The sequence below is a fragment of the Sardina pilchardus genome, chromosome 1 (genome assembly GCF_963854185.1).
Source record: "Sardina pilchardus chromosome 1, fSarPil1.1, whole genome shotgun sequence".
Taxonomy (NCBI): domain Eukaryota; kingdom Metazoa; phylum Chordata; class Actinopteri; order Clupeiformes; family Clupeidae; genus Sardina; species Sardina pilchardus.
In genome coordinates, this window is record NC_084994.1 from 15,848,050 (window position 1) to 15,872,328 (window position 24,279).

The following is a 24,279-nucleotide window of genomic DNA, read 5'->3' on the forward strand; positions in this document are numbered from 1 at the left end:
GATGATATGGCTCTCACACACACACGCATGTATGATGATATGACTCTCTCACACACACACACGCATGTATGATGATATGGCTCTCACACACTCACGCATGTATGATGATATGGCTCTCACACACACACGCATATATGATGATATGGCTCTCACACACACACGCATGTATGATGATATGGCTCTCACACACACACACGCATGTATGATGATATGGCTGTCACACACTCACGCATGTATGATGATATGGCTCTCACACACACACGCATGTATGATGATATGGCTCTCACACACACACGCATGTATGATGATATGACTCTCTCACACACACACACGCATATATGATGATATGGCTCTCACACACACACGCATATATGATGATATGGCTCTCACACACACACGCATGTATGATGATATGGCTCTCACACACACACACGCATGTATGATGATATGGCTCTCACACACACACGCATATATGATGATATGGCTCTCACACACACACGCATGTATGATGATATGGCTCTCACACACACACGCATGTATGATGATATGGCTCTCACACACACACGCATATATGATGATATGGCTCTCACACACACACGCATGTATGATGATATGACTCTCTCACACACACGCATGTATGATGATATGGCTCTCACACACACACGCATGTATGTATGATGATATGGCTCTCACACACACACACACGCATGTATGATGATATGGCTCTCACACACACACACACGCATGTATGATGATATGGCTCTCACACACACACACACGCATGTATGATGATATGGCTCTCACACACACACGCATGTATGATGATATGGCTCTCACACACACACACACGCATGTATGATGATATGGCTCTCACACACACACGCATGTATGATGATATGGCTCTCACACACACACGCATGTATGATGATATGGCTCTCACACACACGCATATATGATGATATGGCTCTCACACACACACGCATGTATGATGATATGGCTCTCACACACACGCATATATGATGATATGGCTCTCACACACACGCATGTATGATGATATGGCTTGGTTCTCCGAAATGTTCTCTGGTCGGCAGCACTCTCACTTAAACTTACGTTTAAAACTTATGATGATATGGCTCCCCGAAACCTTCACTGGTCGGCAGCACTCTCACTGACACACACACTCTCTCACTCTCACACACACACACACACATACAGAACACACACACACAGACTTTTTCTCTCATCCGCATTCCAGTGCACATATTATTTGACCACACAACCGTATTCAATAAATAATTACAGTACTATTTGATTGTCATGGAAATTAAGATGAAGTATTTCTCCTACTTCTCTTTACAGCCTGCAGTACTGCAGCATTGGAGAGGAAGGATTCACAGCTCTTGCATCAGCACTGAGATCAAACCCCTCACACATGAGAGAGCTGTGGCTGATGGGGAGTAAAGCAACAGACTCAGGAGTGAAGCATCTTTCTTCTCTTCTGGAGGATCCCAACTGTAAACTGGAGAAACTAGAGTGAGTATCACAAGACCAAATACTGAGTTGCTATCAGGGAATTGTAAAACGTAACCCAAAAACACATGTTGTTCTTCATTCACAGGAAATTGGTTAACATCACTTCAAACACGTCTTATCTCTCTGCCTTTTCTTCTGGATCTCTCTCACACACACACTCCACACATATCACTTATTCACATGTAAACTGTCATGAGTAAAAACTAGATGCACCACAAAGCGGTACACAATATTACCGCCGCTCTGTCCTGCACATTCTCTCCGCAAATATTAATCACGCTTTTGTTTCCATCGTCTACTCCATACCCTACTGCAACTTTTATGTATGTAAATGAATGTGTGCATGGTGTGCGCTTGCTTTTGTATATGAGTGCTAATGGTGTGTGTGTGTGTGTGTGTGTGTGTGTGTGTGTGTGTGTGTGTGTGTGTGTGTGTGTGTGTGTGTGTGTGTGTGTGTGTGTGTGTGTGTGTGTGTGTGTGTGTGTGTGTGTTTGTCTGTCTGCCTGCTTGCGTTTATGTGTCTCTGTGTGAATAATTGTGAGTGTGTGTATGTACAGTATATGGGTAATGGTGTGTGTGTGTGTGTGTGTGTGTGTGGGCGTGTTTATGCATGTGTTTGTGTACATTTTTAAGTATGTGTGTGTATGTGTTGGTGCGTGTGTACGTGTGTATGCCTGCCTGTCTACTGTGTGTGTAGGTATGTGTCTGTGTGTGTGTGTGTGTGTGTGTGTGTGTGTGTGTGTGTGTGTGTTTGTGTATTTATGTGTATGTGTGTGTGTGTTTATGCATGTGTTTGTGTACATTTTAAAGTATGTGTGTGTGTTGGTGCTAGGGAGGGCAAAAACTACAATTTTTCTTGACCGACCACCGAGGCTCATTAGCCGGTTGAAACCGGTTAACCGATTCGTTTAAAATAAATTATGCTATTTGAAATAACAGCCACGCAATTTCCCAACTCTCTGTCCCCCGCTCATACACAGCCCCGGCACCGCCCTTTCACTCACGTCACTTTTTTAAATCCCCTACAGCGCCAAACATGAGTCCTGCAAACCAAGGAGCTTGTAAGTGGAGGACAAATGGTTCCTTCGCTCCGAAAATGGTTTGGGTAGGCTACAAGGTGATCGCGTTGCAATTAAAGGCGTTTGTCTAGCGTTAGAATTCATTTGAAGCTGAAATGGCCGCGGCTCACTTATGAAAATGACAGCTCCGAAGAGACGCAGCTTAATTTGAGGAAGTGCTAACAATAATAACGAAAGATGATCATTACCTTATCTGTTACCATTGATGACCCTTTCTGAAATGTAATGTCTTTCCAAATCTAAGCCCATCTTATGCGGAAAGTTGCCTAGACTGCAACACGATAAAACCAATGGATAAAACATCGCACTTCTAGATTGCAAAAGACGCACCGGCCACCGCTGTGACCTCGTGCCAAATGTTTTTATTGGTTTATTACGTAGCCTAGCCTACAAGCAGGCGAGTTCTGAAAAATTGAGTGTGAGGGATAATTTGTTAACTTCACGCAAAAAAGATCTTCTTGGAATGAGATGGCTAGCTGTAGTAGCGTTTAGTCCACTGTCTTTAGTCTAATTTAAAGATGCCTTTTTTTTTTTTTTTTTAACCGACTAGCGACAACTTTGGTCGGTTAACGTGGATACGGTCAACCATCGGTCAAACAGTCACCAGTTAACATCTAGTTGGTGCGTGTGCATATGTGTATGCCTGCCTGTCTACTGTGTGTCTGTGTGTGTGTGTGTGTGTGTGTGTGTGTGTGTGTGTGTGTGTGTGTGTGTGTGTGTGTGTGTGTGTGTGTGTGTGTGTGTGTGTGTGTGCGTGCGTGCGTGCGTGCGTGCGCGCGCGTAGCATGGAGCAACCCTTCACTTAATACTACCATCTGCAGGCCGATGGGTGTAGTCACTAAATGTACAAATAAATACATTTATTTTATAGCCCCCCATGGATGAAATTCCACAAAACTTGGCAAACTCCAAGAGGATGTCAGGTTAATAATACACATGAAATTTGGTGCAGTTCATAACGTCTCATCTGAAGATTGTTATGGAAATTAAAATGAAAATTATTCAAATGAAATATTTATCTTACTTTGCTTTATAGCCTGAACAACTGCAGCATTGGAGAGGAAGGATTCACAGCTCTTGCATCAGCACTGAGATCAAACCCCTCACACATGAGAGAGCTGTCGCTGACAGGGAATAAAGCAACAGACTCAGGAGTGAAGCATCTTTCTTCTCTTCTGGAGGATCCCAACTGTAAACTGGAGAAACTATAGTGAGTATCACAACTCCAAATACTGAGTAGCTATCAGTAAATTTGACAGTGAATTTTAAAACATGTTTCTTCTTCATTCACATGAAATTGGTTCAAACACTTGAAGCCTTGGCACTCTGCCTTTTCTTCTCTCTCTCTGTGAATCTCTCTGTCTTTCTCTCTCCCACACACACACACACATTCACACTCGCAATCACAATTACACTCACATACACTCTCTCTCTCTCTCTCTCTCTCACACACACACACACACACACACACACACACACACACACACACACTTCAACTGCTGAATCTCAGGCTTATAAAATATATCCACACACACAGTTTTATGTTTTACGTGTCCAGCATTTACAGAACACATGAGGTGTTATCTGTGTCCCTCTTTGGTGCCTGTGTGTCCAGCTGATATAATCAGGGATGCACATAACTTATTCAGTGAGTTACTCAGGTGAGTACCAGGTGTGGTCTTAATAAGTGCAGTCACCCCCACTATCCTCTTCGTTGTCACCCCCACTGTCCTGTGCTCATTGTCCTCTGCAAGGTAGATGATGAATAATATAATAGATAACCACTGTCCTCTTCATGGTAGACAATGAAGATGCTGCAGATGCAGCTCCCTGTCCCTGGTTGAGCATCCGATTAGCTGCCTCCATCCACAGGTCAACTGCTTGCTTCGGGTCAAAGGTCTCTGTGCATGGTCAACTTTGACAGGTGAATGTGTATCAGGGCTGAGAGACTTGGTTTTTATCATGTCGAGATGTGAGAATCCCCTCTCACAAGCTGCACTGCTTAAAGGCATTGTAAGAGACAGCGTAACCACCTTGTTGATGTTGGAGTAAGTATCTGGGTGACTTGTATATCACCTATATCACTTGTATATTTGCTATTTGAGCCAAGTCATACACAGAAGAGGCTCTGAGGCGTTTTCATGCCTGCTTTAAGCGCATCTATTCTGTCACAGTGGTGTCTTTGTCAAGTTGCAAGGTGGCCTCATATTTCTTGAGAATGCTGCAAACTGCTGTGTTTCCAAAATTGTCTCATTTCCTGACGAAGAATCAAACACTAAGAAATTATCACATGACTTGAGGGAGTCATATATCTGAGTTAAAACTCTTTAATTTACCCCCTGAGTAAGTTTGCCTTGTTTCTGTCAGCATCAGCATTAGAAACAGTGTGTGGCCTGTGGCCTTCACCATCAAGCAGAAGTGTGAACTGTCCAATGGCCACCATGAGTTCATCCTTACATTCTCCAATGCTCAGCTTTTCCTTCTGAAATCTAATGGATGTGGTCTTCAAAATGTTGGCAATGTCAAGCAAGTTTGACAGAAAGCAATGACAACGCTCTGTGCAGATATGCTGCAAGTCAGTGTTATCACTCATAGCCAGTTGCATTTTAATGGATGGCAATATTCTTGATATTTGTAGCAGTCATGTAGCAGAAACGCCAAAGAAACTTAGTCTGTTGCTTTTTGGACATCTCTGACAGTAGTTGACAAGCATTACACATTCCTGATATGTACTTGCGTGCCAGTTACCCTGGTTCATCATTTACAGAAGACATGAGGTGTTAACTGCTTCCCTCTTTGGTCTATGTGTCCTTCATCTGATCTAATGAAGTGTTTCACTCTTTGGTCTCTGTGTGTCCTTCAGATGATCTAATGAAGTGTTTCCCTCTCTCTCCTACAGCCTGGTGAACTGCAGTATAACAGATGAAGGTTTCAGGATTTTAGCATCAGCACTGAGATCAAACCCATCAACCCTCAGAGATCTCTATCTGGGGGGGAATCAGCCTGGACCCTCAGCACAGCAGCTGTTCTCTGAACTGAAGAAACATCCACACTGTAAACATATAGAAATGCATGGAGGTGAATGAATCAATCCCATTGTATTCAACATGAAACATGTGTTCACTCTGTGCCTAAATAAGTGTGATGTTGAAGACACTTATACTGTATAGGGCAGGTCTCCACTGTGCCTGTCTTTACTCAGTGGGTGTTGTTTTTCTCAGGGAGTTACGGTCATCCAGTCATGTCATTATGTCTCCCTCTCAGTTCCCAGATAGCAACATTCAGTTGAATCAACGTTTAAATATGGTTCGGCAGAAATATTGAATCTATGTTGAAGCCTCATGTTGAAATGATATTGGAAGTATCCCCTCTGTTGAAATGATATTGGAAGTGTCCCCTCTGTTTTTCAACCATATTGACATTGAATCAATCGTGATTCAGTCATCATCTAGATGGGAATCTACATTTAAATTTCAGTTGATTTTATGTTGAAATAATGTTACTGAATCAATATGGTTCAACCATTATCTAAAAGCTACTAGATAAATAATAATAATATATGAATCACTGAACAATATAGCAGAAGAAGGTTTTTTACATTCAGGTTAATTAATTAATGTCAACACAAAACTTGACATTCAAATGATAAAAACAAACGGCTGAAAGCAGGGCTCCATGTGAAGATGACACTGTGGGAGAGAAGCAGAGACAACACTCATCACAATGGAACTTTTTACAGAGCAGACAGTACAATAAAGCACCTGCAAACAGCAATTTAAGAAACTCACCTACATCTAGATTTTCTTTAATCCTCCTGTACGCCAAGGGCGTAACATAGCCAGTTTTGTATGAGGTCACTGAAGTCCTGCTATGTACGTTTTCTGTCATACTACTGAGCAGCAACTGAAAGACATGAATAATACAAAAGTTGTCTGACATGCATATCTTCACTGTAATGTCATTATTAGGAGCTGCATTTCATCAGGGCCAACCTGCTATGAATCCCATTATTTGCAGTGGCTATCACATACTAGAACTGGCCCACCGCCGCGTTGAGCAGAGCCCAGTGCTACAGTAGCATGCTGCTGCTCTTGTGCAGTGTTGAGCAGAGCCCAGTGCTACAGTAGCATGCTGCTGCTCTTGTGCAGTGTTGAGCAGAGCCCAGTGCTACAGTAGCATGCCGCTGCTCTTGTGCAGTGTTGAGCAGAGCCCAGTGCTACAGTAGCATGCTGTTGCTCTTGTGCAGTGTTGAGCAGAGCCCAGTGCTACAGTAGCATGCTGCTGCTCTTGTGCAGTGTTGAGCAGAGCCCAGTGCTACAGTAGCATGCTGCTGCTCTTGTGCAGTGTTGAGCAGAGCTACAGTAGCATGCTGCTGCTCTTGTGCAGTGTTGAGCAGAGCCCAGTGCTACAGTAGCATGCTGCTGCTCTTGTGCGTGCTGCAGTCAGAGGTCTATCAAGGCCCGATCACACTGCACACGGCACGCGCTGCACTCACCGCTAGGCTGCTCTTGGTTCTTCCAAAGATTTGTGTTGTGCGCTGGGAGTTATGATGAGTTACAGTATGATTCACCAGCACATACTGTACATATGTTTTACTGCTACCATTTAGCAGCCAAGAGCGCAATCAACAGCAAGTATGTTTTAATTTTTATCATAAGTTCAAACTTACTACAAGTGAAGAGGAAAGCTGAACAGGTTGGAAGTGAAGCAGTCAGAGTGGTGCGCTGGCTGACTGAAAGTTCTGGACCGTTCCAAATAAGTCCATAGATGCCTGAGAGAGTTTGTTTTTTTTACTTAGATGTTTTTGTTTTTCTTACAGGTTACACACATAACACGTCCTACACATGATAAAAAAAGATCAATTGTCCACTGCACATTGTGTTTACTTTAAAATATATGGAACCACCTCCCATCAAATGGTCTCACCTAGAGCAGTGCCCCCACCTGCTTGCACCCCGCTTAAACGGCATGACAACATACGAGTCAACATTGATCTAATGCCATTCAACCATTAAATCCAACCATAATACAATGTTGATTCAATTATATTTTTTCAACTTTTTAATTCTCTCAATGGTTGATCCACTGTTAATTTTCAACCATAACCGTAAATCAACCCTTCTGACCAAAGCTCAATGTTCTCATCTTTTGCTATCTGGGATATTACCCGTGTCCTGAAATCAAATTGGTGTTTAAATTGAATTAAAAAATAGGGTCCTGTCTTCTGTGACAACATTACCCCATACTCCTCACTGCTTGACTAAAAGAAAAACATGGACATAATTTAGCCTTCATGCTTTTGTTTCACAGAAATGTCCTTTTTTGAGTACTTGTGGCTGTGCTTCTTCAAACATGTCTTTGTTTTGTGAGCGAAGGTGCAGATCATCTTCATGTCTTTGCTTAAAGCCCGTGTACCACACTAATCACAGGCTCATTTTGAACATCACTAGGCCATGAGTGCATTACTTATGCTGAAAATGACAATTTAAACTAGAACTCCACCCAGAGAGTGCAGGCTTAAGCCGAGTATCACTTTCTAGATAGATAGATAATTTATTGATCCCCAAGGGATCTATCAAGAAAACAACTATGAGGCACCCTACAGCACCTGCTGCCCTACACTCACAGTGTGTTATGGTGGGAGTGCTGATTGAACTGTGTTATGGTGGGAGTGCTGATTGAACTGTGTTATGGTGGGAGTGCTGATTGAACTGTGTTATGGTGGGAGTGCTGACTGAACTGTGTTATGGTGGGAGTGCTGACTGAACTGTGTTATGGTGGGAGTGCTGACTGAACTGTGTTATGGTGGGAGTGCTGATTGAACTGTGTTATGGTGGGAGTGCTGATTGAACTGTGTTATGGTGGGAGTGCTGACTGAACTGTGTTATGGTGGGAGTGCTGATTGAACTGTGTTATGGTGGGAGTGCTGATTGAACTGTGTTATGGTGGGAGTGCTGATTGAACTGTGTTATGGTGGGAGTGCTGGTTGAACTGTGTTATGGTGGGAGTGCTGATTGAACTGTGTTATAGTGGGAGTGCTGATTGAACTGTGTTATGGTGGGAGTGCTGATTGAACTGTGTTATGGTGGGAGTGCTGATTGAAATTGACGTTCATTTATTTTATCAGTCACAGAAATACATCATGAGCTAAACTATTGGGGGGTTGGGGAAAGGTGTGGCCAGACCTCTCATTTCCAACATCACTGAATAGCTGACTGAGCCTCTCGAGTCTAAATTGCCAAAAGTAGCGTCAGTGTAGACGTTATGGGGGTGGTGGAGCACTGAGCACATTTATATTTTTCTTTATCTTATTGAGATGTGCCTTTTTATGCCTTTTATTTTCACAGTTGATGAAGTGTTTTATCTAGAGCTGTCGAGTGTCTGTAGTGATCATTCACTAAAATAGTTTTGCCTATTTTAGAACTCAAGAAGCGGCAGTGTAAAGCTCTATTTGACTTTGCACCTCGGTATGATGATGAGCTGGAGTTAAAAGTTGGAGACGTCATTGAGATCACTGGAGAAGTGAGTTGATTTTAAATGTGAATGCAATGTTTTCCTTGTTGGATGACCTATGTTTTTGTGTTAGGATTATATTCACACTTACGAATATTCAAATGTAACTGGTTTCAGTGTCATATTCTGTAAACATGTGTAAAAGTGTTGCTGATATTTAAATACCTTTTCTTTTAGAAATGTAGGTAAATTATAAGATTATTTAATACATCTATCTACATACATCTATTTTAAGAAGGAAATATTCACACACACACACACACACACACACATACACACACACACACACACACACACACACTTTCTTATACATATAAACTATTTGTCCCTTTACTTATCCCAATCCTGCTTCTTTTTCCAACTGAAAGTATTCTATTTATACCTGCTCCCAGCACCTCTGATTGAGGATTGTTCCAGTGTACAGAGCAGGGAGGTTGAACATTTCCTGGACAATGTGGTCCTATAACTTTGAGAACATCAAAGTTAGTCATCATGTGAAAGGTGTATTGTAACTGTAAACTGTAAAATCTCTTTTTAGGTGGGAGAGGGGTGGTGGAGTGGTGTGTTGAATGGGAAGTTTGGTCTCTTCCCCTCTAACTATGTGAAGGAAATGGAGGAAAGCGATGATGCAGATGCTGACAATGGTAACACAGAAGCAGGTAAAGATGCAAACTTATTTTAACTTATTGCTTAATATTCCAAGTTTCCATCACTTATTTAGTTTCTTCCAAACATCAATCATTATTTTCATTAATTGATGGTCACTCCTTGAATTCTAACACTTTTTATGAGCCTATATTACATTTGAACACATGGGTCACAAATGACCCGCATTAATTACCTATGTAAAATTAGCCTATAATCAGGATTTCTTTGCAGTACTCTTTGAGATCATTGTAATTTGTAATTTACAGTACTGATTGAACTGTGTTATGGTGGGAGTGCTGATTGAACTGTGTTATGGTGGGAGTGCTGATTGAAGTGTGTTATGGTGGGAGTACTGATTGAAATTTACATTCATGAACTAAACTATTGGGGGGTTGTGGAAAGGTGTGGCCAGACCTCTCATTTCCAACATCACTGAATAGCTGACTGAGCCTCTCGAGTCTAAATTGCCAAAAGTAGCGTCAGTGTAGACGTTATGGGGGTGGTGGAGCACTGAACACATTTCAGCCATTTATCTTTTATATATCTTATTGAGATGTGCCTTTTTATGCCTTTTATCTTCACAGTTGATGAAGTGTTTAATCCAGAGCTGCCGAGTGTTTCACATGGGTCTGAAGTCATCAGGGAAGATTCCTCAGAAAACACTGTTCTGGACCAAGAGGATTTGGATTCTGTGGACAATCCTGACCGGAGGACAGATGTGAGAGGACTGTCTGGAGATATGGCTGAGTAAGAGGATTTAGATTTACAGAATACATTCATTTAAAAAGGTTTTATGATCATTATGAATCCGTGCTTGATCACAGGCACTGCATTACTCCAATGTAGCCATAGTTTACTGGTGGTTTTGCTAATGCAATTTCTTTACAGTCACCATAACTTTAAAGTGTCATTCATTTAGAGGGATTTAGGCATTTGCCTGTCATCGTGTCAGTTTGGTGGCTGTTTACTAACAGATGATTATCTGAGGACAAAAGCCATGTAAAAATGACCTAACTAAAGTTCCCTGCATAAAGACTTTTATGTGGTGGGTGAATCTGCTGACTTGAGTACCAGGATGGTAAAATAACTGGTGGTGTTGCAGTGCTATGGCATTACAGATATGATTAGCTGGTTAATATGGTTAGACTGGATGGTGATTGGGCCATAGGAATTGAGTTTAATTGTGGTGATGAATATGTCATTATTTTAAACACCCAATGAGTGATTGGTGACGGTCTGACGATGAATACCTAAATACCTAAATGCATCTGCTTCTCTTTATTGTGGGTGGTATGAATGCAGATATTTTCGGTGGTAGCTCATTATTTGGCAAACATTTAATGCAGTTGTTGTATGGTTGGGAACACCATCATCAGCCACCTGATGAATCACCCAACAGCATCATTTCAACACAATGAGTAAATCCTGCAATGAGTGCGGTCAGGTTCACCTCAAAACCACTGGCATTTTAGTTGATATGGTTGTATTGTGCTATGGAGTGTTTTCGTGTGTCCTGACTCCTGAATAAGTATTGATGATGATGATGATGATGATGATGATGATGATGATCTACTCGTTTAAAGGTTGGACATTTCGGCTGGTGAAACTCAGTGTATGTATGACAGACGACCAAACTGCTGCAAATCCTGTGAAGATGTTGAAGACACTTCCCACTGGATCCTGATGGAACCCTCTGTTTCCATGGAGACAGGAGTCCCAGTGTATAAACACAGCTCTCCACCAGGAAGTTTTGAGTGCACAGCGTCTGGTTTGCGCTGGGTGTGTGCGGTTGAAGTCTCTCTAAAGTATGACTTAAGTGACCCCCATGTATACGGAGCAGAGCTTGCCATGTTGCAGTATGAACCAATTGGTCCCTTGATGGACATCAAAGTGCTCTCAGGTGAACTGTTGGAGGCTCATCTGCCCCATTTTGCCTGTCTGGAAGGTTCAGATTCCTCTCTTAGAGAGGCTGTGAGAGTTCTGCATGGAGTTGACAGCAGTGTAACCCTAGAGAAATGTGAGCTGACCCGCTTCCACGCAAAGCTCCTCAAGCCCTCCTTCTCACTGACTGAACTCCTGGTGAAATTTGGAATCCCAATGAAAGCCCATCTGGACGTGTTAATCTACCGGACCAGAGTGACACCCCTGGTTCTCCTCACATATGTCGTGCCGCGGGATGCTTCCATGATTCAGGCTGTTGAAAAGGATTTGTTGAGGACACAAAATGCAAAGGCGATCATAACACATCGACCTGATATGTCCATTTGGATGCACACAAAGTTTAGCTTGAAGTCATCTGCCAGCCATGCTAAAAGTTCCCCATCAGAGATCACCCTGAAATACATCAGACCTCCAGACTTATTCCGGTTGGTCGTGGATAAAGCAGATGACTGTTTTGATTTGGAGCTGATCAGTGAAGGGCAGTCCATATGGAAAGCTACACTGGAAAGTTTTGAATATGGTGAAACTGGAGATGTGACACCCAGTCATGAAATTCCCTCAGCAGCATCCGGACGTTCCCGAAGCGTGATCCCCAGAGAAGCGGCTCACACGAGCAGAGCTGCCAGGGCCGTAGAGGAAGAAGGGAACATGGCCTCCATGTCACACCAAGGTGCACCACTCAACTCATAACCTTTTTTACCACTGTCTGTGTATAATACTAAAAAATCATTTGAAATAGCAGTAAATACTTATTTTGCCTTATTTTGCCTTGATTATCTCTTCCTAGATCGACTGTCCTGTATTCGGCCTGATCTCATCAAGCGGACGTCAGAAGGTGTGCTGAAAGGTCTGGTTCTAGGGCTTGAATCCCATCAGCCTCCTGTGTTGAACAGTATGGAGACACAAGTCATCCTGCAGAGGACCAGCGTGCTGCATGAGCAGGTGACCTCCCTCATCGACATGGTGCTGAAAAAGGGAGACACAGCGTGTGGCATCATGCTCTCCCTCCTTAAAGAACTGGACTATTACTTTTATCAAGACCTCATCAAGAAAGGACAGAACCTTAAAGCACGGAACTGTGAAGACCTATAGGAAGAAACCCTCCCAGGGCAGGCTAGGTTCTTCTACACATAGTGTGATGTACTTTAATGACCAACTTTTTTTAACGTCGACCAATTCAACGTCCAGTTCAGTGAGCAAGTAGCTCTGTTGAGAGAAACTCGAGGAGCGCTCAAATTCGACAAGACCGTGTGCAGAGGGCTTGTCACTGTGACAGTATGTGGTAGCCCAGAAGCCATCTTGTCCAGGGCAGGCTATAGGTTCTTCTACAGATAGGGTGCCTCTCATGCAGCGTTTATACGTCCTCCCTCGCTCCTCGGGCCTCGATCCTCACTGATCTACATAAAGAAAGATAGAAGAAGGGATAGACTATCCCATTGTTGTTCTTTATGTAGATCAGTGATGTACTGTAATGGCCCCTCACCCCCAAGGGCCACTGGAACTTGTAATTACGTAATTTCCCAGTGAAATGAAGTGTCCCACAACAGCCCTGATCTGGACTCTCCCTGTTCTCCATCCCTTGACTTGGCGTGAACGGTTATTCTATTCTATATAGTCGTACTGTACGTATTGCTGCACAGACAGTATCCTAGTAACACTGTGCCTTTTGTACCTTATTGTGCTGCAACTGTAACTGTTTTGTACCTTTGCTGTAACTTGATTGTTGCAAGTGGCTTTGAACAAAAGTGTCAGTGAAATGACTAAATGTTATAAATAATAGTGACTCCTGGTAGTGTTTTTCATACGCCTATAAACAATGTGACAACGCCTTCCTGGTAGTGTTTTTATACGACTATAAGCAATGTGACCATGCCTTCCTGGTAGTGTTTTTCATACGACTATAGGCAATGTGACCACACCTTCCTGGCTTCCTGGTAGTGTTTTTTATGCGATTGCCCTTCAGTTTGTTGTAAATGCGCCCCCTGCAGGTGAGAGAGGGAATGTCATGACTCCACTGTACAGGTACAGATGTGTACATTACTATAAACAATGTGACCACACCTTCCTGGCTTCCTGGTAGTGTTTTTTTTTATGCGATTGCCCTTCAGTTTGTTGTAAAGGTGCCCCCTGCAGGTCGGAGAGGGAATGTCATGACACCACTGTACAGATGTGTACATTACAATATGACTGCTCAGGAAAAGAGAGCAAACTGGAGATGTGATTAATGTAGTAGTAGACTATTGATGTAAATATGATAAATGCAGATCAGTAACGTATGGTGGAGTTGTGATTATTGGATATATCACAGACGTGCCAGTGAGTGTGGTTTATTCGTTTTGACAGTAAAACATATTTTTAAATCCATGAGATGGTAATGACTGCAGGTTTAGTGTGTTCTGCAGTTTGTTCCTGATGACTGAGTGCTGTAAGAGCTGGTGTGGCCTGTGAACAGGTATACAGATGAAGATGTAGGTCATTTACCCATCAATGCTTTTGCAATGAAAATTAAAACATGACTTTTCCCTCAGCACAGTGGTGTTCATTCAACCATTTTAAATTGCAGTATACTAGTTACGAACCGCAAGGCAGAATGATAAACATCCAGATTTTCCAGCATAAGGATGAAGATGCATGTTTGTATGTTATATCAGCATAATCTAATATTAATAAGAAAGTAGTCTAGATAGATTATAGATTATTGTCAAGCCAAATGTAAGAGTCATGTCTTGAAACATTAAGTCTTCAATAATGAAGTCATTAAACCAATCAGTTCATTCTTCATACAGTTGCTATCTACCCACACAACACTCATCTCCCCTTAAACTTTTGAGATGTCATTTTCAGTCTCAACACTAGATGGCAGTGGCGAGTAGCTGCACTGGCTGGTGTGTGCAGAGTAGAAGGAGTCGGAGTTCAGCCCAACTGATAATGGGAGACTGAATGAGAGTCTAATGGTGTAATGATGAGGATCACCTGCAGAAGTGGAAAGAGTTCAGAGTCCAGTTGAGTCCAGTGACGCTGAAGAAAGAGAGACGGGGAAGGTTGAGACAGAGGAGCACTTTTTTCTTCACTGTGACATACAGTATATAAAAACATAAGAGAGACATATTTCCCTAGTTTTAAAACATACCACCCAAAGTTCGAAACCATTGGTACCCATGAAACACTGCCTATCCTCTCAGGAGAGGGGCATTCAGCCCCTCTAGCACCAAGATACATTTCACACTGTCATAAGCTGAGAGACACTAGTATAACTTATTATTGTATCTCATATACTTAGACTATATCCTTATTCCTACAGAGAATATACATACACAGTATGTTATATTACTTGTATTCTCATGTGTATATGTACATGTATGCATATACAGTGTATGTATGTATTAATATGCTTCTGTGTTATTGTTACACTATGATATACATTCGTATGACTGCTTTGGCAACATGAATATCTTGAATATCTGAACTATTTTGGGTAACAGTATCCACTCGAAGGCAGAGGACAAAACTGTGATCTTCAGTAGGTGAAGACGGCACACTTTGGTCTTTGCTACTCCAGAGCTAACTTACAATGCATTAACTTGCCATAGAGATTCAGAGATCTGTTCAGAATGACTTGAAATGGTATTCAGCTCGACCAGCAGTGTAATGCTCACCAGTGTTTAAAGGTGAACTATGCGCGTTTTCTTTAGCTTGATTTGCCTGAACTATTTTGGGTCGAACGACTGCTGTCTCGCTTTCCCCTAGCGCCTCTGAGCAGGAAAACCACGCATGTAAGTTTGTGCCACCGGGACAGAAACTCTCCAGCCTCGCGATCATGCTCGTGAAAAGGCAGACTGACCGATTGAGGAGTTTTGTCAAATATACACGCTAAAGCTGTAGGGGAAGCTTTGCAGAGAAATCTGCAAGCGTAAAACGAGTGAAAACGAAAAGGGTGATGAAATCGCCAAACCTGCATAGTTTCCCTTTAATGAATATTAAACTGGCAGTTGAGTACTTTAAATCTATTCAAAAACACACACACAGAGCCCAATGTACAAATCTGTCTGATGAGAAGTCTGTATATCCTCTTTTATTGTGAAGTTCTTAAAAACAAGCAGTAAAAAGTAAAAAACCAAGCGTACAATATATATATATATTTATATAACAGCATGACTTCTTGGAACTCAAGGGGGAAAAAGGGGCAAAAACATAAAAAGGTCAAATGAGACATCCGCTTGTAAAGAAAGGAGGGAATCGACACTGCAGGACAGAAGGGCTTCTTTTACGTACCATCACACACACACACACACACACACACACCTTAGACCATCCTGTGCATGCAACATTATGCACACACACAATCACACAACAGGACATTTTTAGCAAGCAAAATTACAGACACACACACACACACACACACACACACACACACACTTGTGTACAGTGTACAACATTGTTTTGCTCTTCAACGTTGTGTACATGCAAGCACACACTCAGTTTAATCAGTCAGTCACATCGTACAGTTACAGTCCCTCACACACACCAATGTTTCAGACTAATATGTACACTGTAGGACACCAAGTCAATGCTCACTTCCATTCATACATACACGATTCAGTGTACACAATCTCCTTCACCCCGCTACTGTGTACACAGACAGACAGACAGAGACACACACACACACACACACACCACACACAAAGTGTATTGCAATAGACAAGCCCACACTCTTATTTGTGAAAAAGAAAAAGACACAGGGAGAAAATGAGAAGTACTTCAACACTAGGAATGTTCCAACTCAAAACTAGAGATTTCATTTCATTTAAAAACAAAATAAAACAACTAAAAGCATATGAAAATCAAAATTCACTTATTATAAAAACAAAAAAGACAGAAACATTTTGTACAAAGGAGCAGAATTTGTTCTATGCAGTAGTAGAATCAGACTGATGAGTGCTCAAAATGGACTACTGGAGGGGGTGAAACGGTTGTTAATTCAAACATGAAGATAATGGAGAGAAAGGAAGTCATTTTACAACAGTCAAGAAGGAAACGGGAATAATTACAACAGCCAGAAGGGGCGTGAGGGCGAGGGTTGTTGATTTCCAGAAAGTTCAGTTAGAGGGGGGAGGGGAAGGAGTTAGCCAGTGATGCAGAATTCCAGAAGGTTCTAGCATAGAATGTTATGGCCAGGCCAGGGGAGTTCTAGAATAGGATGGTTACGGTGACCTCCAGAATACTCTAGGGCTGGACTGAGGAGGGCTGGTGATCAGCGATGCAGATTTTTTTTTTTTTCTTTTTTTTTTTCCTTTTTCCAGAAAGTTCCCTTTTTGAAGCGATGGCATATTTTGATCAAGACCACAACCCCCAAAGTTCTTTCACCCCAGAGAAAGAGAGACTAAAAGGAAAATCAAATGCAAAACAAACAAAAAAAACTGATTTTGCTGTCTTTTACAGTTCTCACATTAGTTAGGGTGGTTGGAGTTTGAGGGTCTGTTTAAAAAAAAAAAAAAAAAAAAAAAAAAAGGACAATGTGAAGGAGGATTTTCTTTCTTTCCCTCAGACATAAAAGGAGTAAAGCAAAACTAAACTGCTTGGCTCCAGGTTCTGGGCAGGGGGGTGGAGATGCTGGAGAGAGAAGGGCAGAGTCCGAGGGGAGGAGGAGGAAGGTGGTGACGTTCGCCGAACAGAGAGACGGGGCTTCACTGCGCCTGCAGAAGAAGAGGGGAGAGGAAGGTGAGAAAATTGTGTTAAGTGATGCTTTCTTAAGCAAGAGATCGACCATAGTCTGTTTTAATGATGGGAAGTTTCTTAAACTGTGAGGAGCATTAAATTGGAAATACATTTTGCATTATTTGACAAACAATGACATGTCGCACACTAAAATTTTAAAAAAATGAGATGTAGATTTAGTAACACCAGGATTTAAAACACCAGGATTTAAACCAAAGTTATTTAGTCTACTATGTCGACGTGTTGTCCCAGCTCTATTCCAAACCAGAGGTCATTTGGGTGCAGCCAGTGTCTTTAAAGGGTGTGTGTGTGCGCATGTGGTGCGCATGTGGTGTGCGTGTGGTGTGCATGTGGTGCGCATGTGGTGCGCATGTGGTGTGCGTGTGTACCTGCTGTCCCTGCAGCCAGTGTCTTTAAGGGTGTGTGTGCGCATGTGGTGCGCATGTGGTGTGCGTGTGTACCTGCTGTCCCTGCAGCCAGTGTCTTTAAGGGGGTGTGTGCGCATGTGGTGCGCATGTGGTGTGCGTGTGGTGTGCATGTGGTGCGCATGTGGTGCGCGTGTGGTGCGCATGTGGTGTGCATGTGGTGTGCGTGTGTACCTGCTGTCCCTGCTGCGGGGCGGCCGGTTGGCTCTGTCCAGTCTGTCCGTAGTAGGCGGCCTGCTGCCTGTAGTACTCGGCCCAGGCGGCGCTGTAGTCCTGCTGCCCAGCTGCTGCTGAAGCTGCTGGAGCCGCCGCCGCCGCAGGAGCTGCTGGAGTTCCTGCCTGAGCTGGAGGGGGAGAGATGGAGGGAGAGGGAGAAAGAAAGAAAGAAAGAGATGGAGATGGAGGGGGAGAGAAAAAGAAAGAAAGAGAGAGAGATTGAGATGGAGGGGGAGAGAGAGAGGGAGATGGAGAAAGAAAGAAAGAAAGAGATGGAGATGGAGGGGAAGGGAGGTGGCATTAATAAGAGTTGTTTTCATTCAGGGGAGAAGAAGGTGAGGAGAGAGAGATACAGTGTCAGGTCACCTATAATATACACTGTGTGTGTAACCAACAAAAACGTCCCTGCCAAGGATTAGTGAATGAACATGACATAAAGACACACACACACACACACACTTAAAACATGTCTCCCTCTGGTCACACACACACACACACACACACACACACACACACACACACACACACACACACACACATAAAACCTGTCTCCCTCCTGTCACACACACACACACACACGCACACACACACACACACACTTAAAACATGTCTCCCTCTGGTCACACACACACACACACACACACACACACACACACACGCACACACACACGCACACACATAAAACATGTCTCCCTCCTGTCACACACACATGAAGGGCACAGGTGATTTGTGGTTTCTGGTGAATGACCAGTGACTCTGTTCAAATACTCTCACTCACTCTCTCTGCTCACTCTGTGCTGGAGTGTCCACGCCCTGCTCACTCTGTGCTGGAGTGTCCACGCTCTTGGGCAGCTCCATGTCAGACCGGTCATCTCCTCCCACTCCCCTCCCATAAAGAGCAGCTCGGTCCAGCACTGATCCTGCACCTTCATCAGCAGCTCCTCCTGCTCCTTCATCAGCACCTCCTCCTGGACCTTCATCAGCACCTCCTGCACCTTCCTCCCATAAAGAGCACCTCCTCAGCTCCTCAGCACCTTCATCAGCACCTCCTCAGCACCTCCTCCTGGACCTTCATCAGCACCTCCTCAGCAGCTCCTCCTGCACCTTCATCAGCACCTCTTCCTGGACCTTCATCAGCACCTCTTCCTGGACCTTCATCAGCACCTCCTGCACCTTCCTCCCATAAAGAGCACCTCCTCAGCTCCTCAGCACCTTCATCAGTACCTCCTCAGCACCTCCTCCTGGACCTTCATCAGCACCTCCTCAGCAGCTCCTCCTGCACCTTCATCAGCACCTCTTCCTGCACCTTCATCAGCACCTCCTGCACCTTCCTCCCATAAAGAGCACCTCCTCAGCACCTCCTGCACCTTCCTCAGCACCTCCTGGACCTTCATCAGCACCTCCTCAGCACCTCCTGCACCTTCATCAGCACCTCCTCAGCACCTCCTGCACCTTCATCAGCACCTCCTGGACCTTCATCAGCACCTCCTCAGCACCTGCTCCTGGACCTTCATCAGCACCTCCTCCTGGACCTTCATCAGCACCTCCTCAGCACCTCCTCAGCACCTCCTCAGCACCTCCTGCACCTTCCTCAGCAGCTCGGTCCAGCTGCTCTCCCTCTCCATGTCCACATGTCTGTTGCCACTCTTCTCCAAGAGCCAGTGCAGGGGCCCCAGTGCCTTATTGGCTCTCAATGTGTTGATCCGGGGTCCATCCTGCTGAGGAGTAAAACAGCACCATGTTGTGCTGCCAGACGCCCCTGCAGCAGCCGCCCACTGCTCCAGCTCCAGCTGCTCTTGGATCTCTCTCCGCCACTTCTGGGAGAAGGGCAGGTCCCTGCACACGGCCGTTATAGGAACGCACTGACACTGACACGCCCGACAATAACTAGACTACACACTCACACACTAACTAGACTACACACTCACACACTAACTAGACTACACACTGACACACTAACTAGACTACACACTGACACACTAACTAGACTACACACTGACACACTAACTAGACTACACACTGACTAGACTACACACTGACACGCTAACTAGACTACACACTGACACACTAACTAGACTACACACTGACACACTAACTAGACTACACACTGACTAGACTACACACTGACACGCTAACTAGACTACACACTGACACACTAACTAGACTACACACTGACACACTAACTAGACTACACACTGACACACTAACTAGACTACACACTGACACGCCCGACAATAACTAGACTACACACTGACACGCTAACTAGACTACACACTGACACACTAACTAGACTACACACTGACACACTAACTAGACTACACACTGACACGCTAACTAGACTACACACTGACACGCTAACTAGACTACACACTGACACGCTAACTAGACTACACACTGACACGCTAACTAGACTACACACTCACACACTAACTAGACTACACACTGACTAGACTACACACTGACACACTAACTAGACTACACACTGACACACTAACTAGACTACACACTGACACACTAACTAGACTACACACTGACACACTGACACACTAACTAGACTACACACTGACACGCTAACTAGACTACACACTCACACGCTAACTAGACTACACACTGACACGCTAACTAGACTACACACTGACACGCTAACTAGACTACACACTGACACGCTAACTTGACTACACACTGACACGCTAACTAGACTACACACTGACACGCTAACTAGACTACACACTGACACGCTAACTTGACTACACACTGACACGCTAACTAGACTACACACTGACACACTAACTAGACTACACACTGACACACTAACTAGACTACACACTGACACACTAACTAGACTACACACTGACACACTAACTAGACTACACACTGACACACTAACTAGACTACACACTGACACGCCCGACGCTAACTAGACTACACACTCACACACTTCTGGGAGAAGTCACACTGACACTGACATGCCGGACGCCAGTGGTGTAGTCTACGTGATACGCAGAATACCCACTTAAAAAAGCATCATCATCTCAGTATACCCACTTAAAAAGCATCATCATCTCAGTATACCCACTTAAAAAAGCATCATCATCTCAGTATATACCCACTTAAAAAGCATCATCATCTCAGTATACCCACTTAAAAAGCATCATCATCTCAGTATATATCCACTTAAAATAGGCCAGGATACATATTCACATTTGGGGGTTGATCACAGTACACCCACTACAGCTAACTAGACTACACACTGACACACTTCTGGGAGAAGGGCAGGTCCACAGTACACCCACTACAGCTAACTAGACTACACACTGACACACTAACTAGACTACACACTAACACACTTCTGGGAGAAGGGCAGGTCCACAGTACACCCACTACAGCTAACTAGACTACACACTGACACACTTCTGGGAGAAGGGCAGGTCCACAGTATACCCACTACAGCTAACTGGACTACACACTGACACGCTAACTAGACTACACACTGACACACTAACTAGACTACACACTGACACACTAACTAGACTACACACTCACGCACTAACTAGACTACACACTGACACACTTCTGGGAGAAGGGCAGGTCCACAGTATACCCACTACAGCTAACTAGACTACACACTGACACACTAACTAGACTACACACTGACACACTAACTAGACTACACACTGACACACTAACTAGACTACACACTCACACACTTCTGGGAGAAGGGCAGGTCCGTGCACACGGCGGTCAGGAGCGCGTGTGGGCCCGGAACACACACTGACACACACACGCCGGACGCCGTCTGGCTCCTGGTCAGCTCCAGAGCCTTCCTGCACGGGGTCATAGAGACGGACGCCATGGTGATCTGCTGCCCACAGCACTCCCACCGCCTCGTCGCACAATCCATGGGGTCTCGTCCGGTATCGGAGTTGTCCTCGTTGTCTTTGTTTTCAGTGCCATGAAAACTTCTTGGAAACATGCACACAAATGCAGGTACACGTCGCACACACACACACACACACACACACACACACACAAGCATAGACACACAGAAACACACAGACGCACATACATACACACAGGTACGCACACTTGTCTTTGTTTTCAGTGCTGATGTGGATTTGTCTTTGTACTGCAGGAACATCACACGGACCTCTGAGAGAGGTGGAGTTTCACCTGAAATGAAACATACATTGTGTGTGTGTGTGTGTGTGTGTGTGTGTGTGTGTGTGTGTGTGTGTGTGTGTGTGTGTGTGCGCGCGCAGGATGCAGGAACATCACATTGACCTCTGAGAGAGGCGGAGCTTCACCTGAAATGAAACATGCGTTGTGTGTCCCTCACTGCAGGGCAGTGGAAGAGATATGTGTGTGTGTGTGTGTGTGTGTGTGTGTGTGTGTGTGTGTCCCTCACTGTGCAGGGCAGTGGAAGATACGTGTGTGTGTGTGTGTGTGTGTGTGTGTGTGTGTGTGTGTGTGTGTGTCCCTCACTGTGCAGGGCAGTGGAAGAGATGTGTGTGTGTGTGTGTGTGTGTGTGTGTGTGTGTGTGTGTGTGTGTGTGTGTGTGTGTGTGTGTCCCTCACTGTGCAGGGCAGTGGAAGATACGTGTGTGTGTGTGTGTGTGTGTGTGTGTGTGTGTGTGTGTGTGTCCCTCACTGTGCAGGGCAGTGGAAGAGATGCTGCTGAGGGGCCATTTATGCAGCGATACATTTGAAGAATCATAAACGTCATGAATCATTATGTCACAAAAGTGATGGAACAAATGTTGTGGGGTGAAAAGTAGAGATGTTCCCTCTGAGATGTAAAAAACTACAAGACTACAGGAACCTTGAGTTTGTACATACTGTAAGTAGGCCTATAGGCTACAGTACTTGAGTAAATCACTTTCATTTCTGTATATTAAAACTCAAATTAAAATGTCTATCCACTTATTTCCTGCTATCTCCTTACATATTCACTTAATTTTCTTGACACACAAAGCACTTTTCTTAATGAAATGACAATTCATTACATACAGTGTAGCTAACCATCTCAGGTAGTTTTCATTTTGCCCACGGTGAATATGTTAAACCACACACCCATGACAAATGTAAATGTAACGTCCTGTCTGTAAGCTCTTGTCTCTCTGTCCTCCACTCTTGTACTGAGGTGTCTCCTCTTGTTCTCCACTTCCTGTAGAAGAGTTTTGTCAGCCTCAAAGTGACTTCCACCGTTTCCTGCCACCAACTCCTCCATCTTCTCTAACCTGATCTTCTGATCGGGACTGATTGTTGAGGACATGATGTCTGTTTCCACACTTCTCAAGAGGCCAGTGCAGGCTCTCTTCTTCACACTCAATGTACTGCATCTCCCAACACACACATACAAACACACGCATGCATGCACGCACACGCACACACGCACACACACACACACTGGGCTCTCTTCTTCACACTCCATGTACTGCTCAAGTGGCATCTCCCAGCCAGTCTCTATCTATGCACACACGCACGCACGCACGCACGCACGCACACACGCACGCACGCACGCACACACACACATGCCACCCCCCTGGCTCTCTTCTACTTTGTGCCATACAGAGTGATCTGTGGTGCCTGTGTGGACTGTTTAGATTTAGTGTCGCTGAGTGTGAACAGTCGCTCCAAACCTCTTACCCACTGCTTACACTCAATTTACACATTTCCAACACACTCCTATAGCAAAATTATACACATGTATAATCATATGCTATATTTACACTATTTTGATCATCTATCATGAAAACTGTTTTAGATCATTAGTTCACTTTGCAAGCTGCCTAAGTAAGCTGTCCGTGTGGAGTACAGTGGAGGGAGCAGGAAGAGTGAGAATTAGAGGAGGCCTAGGAAGAGGACGTGGAGGTGGAAAAGAAAGAGGAAGAGGAGGAGGAAGAGGACGCAGAGGTGAAGAAGGGAGAGGGAGAGGATGAGAAGGAGGTGAAGTTAGAGGAAGAGGACAAGGAGGAGCAAAAGGGGCACAAGGAGGGGGTAGAGGAAGGGTAAGAAGAGGAAGAAATATCATTTCTGATGGCATCAGAGCTACAACAGTGGAGCATAGAATGAGCCTGAGCCTGAGGGAAGCTGGCCAACAGGTTCAGCCTAAAATGTTCAGCCAAAATGTTAGTTTCCATAGGGCTGCTTTGGTCCGCAACTGGTTTACAGATCACCCACTCTTCATTGTACTCAACCTCCCCTCATAC

General features: G+C 44.2%; 1 protein-coding gene and 1 long non-coding RNA gene across 2 annotated transcripts in view; one reads left to right on the forward strand and one right to left on the reverse strand.

Annotated features, from left to right (window-relative positions):
* LOC134082992 (NACHT, LRR and PYD domains-containing protein 12-like) overlaps positions 1 to 14,232 on the forward strand; it is a 246,786-nt gene extending 232,554 nt beyond the window's left edge. Inside the window, exons 13-18 of the mRNA XM_062539074.1 lie at positions 5,512 to 5,690; positions 9,034 to 9,134; positions 9,664 to 9,784; positions 10,358 to 10,520; positions 11,357 to 12,384; positions 12,502 to 14,232. Of these exons, the coding sequence (XP_062395058.1) occupies positions 5,512 to 5,690; positions 9,034 to 9,134; positions 9,664 to 9,784; positions 10,358 to 10,520; positions 11,357 to 12,384; positions 12,502 to 12,806 (1,897 nt within the window). The 3' untranslated portion in view covers positions 12,807 to 14,232. The remainder of the gene's footprint in view (positions 1 to 5,511; positions 5,691 to 9,033; positions 9,135 to 9,663; positions 9,785 to 10,357; positions 10,521 to 11,356; positions 12,385 to 12,501) is intronic.
* Positions 14,233 to 15,759: 1,527 nt separating this feature from the next.
* On the reverse strand, positions 15,760 to 18,193 carry LOC134083053 (uncharacterized). The gene is made up of 2 exons (XR_009939692.1): positions 18,029 to 18,193; positions 15,760 to 17,407 (listed from the first exon to the last, which is right to left on the reverse strand). It is a non-coding gene; the product is annotated as an uncharacterized LOC134083053 (long non-coding RNA).
* Between the last annotated feature and the right edge of the window lie 6,086 nt (positions 18,194 to 24,279).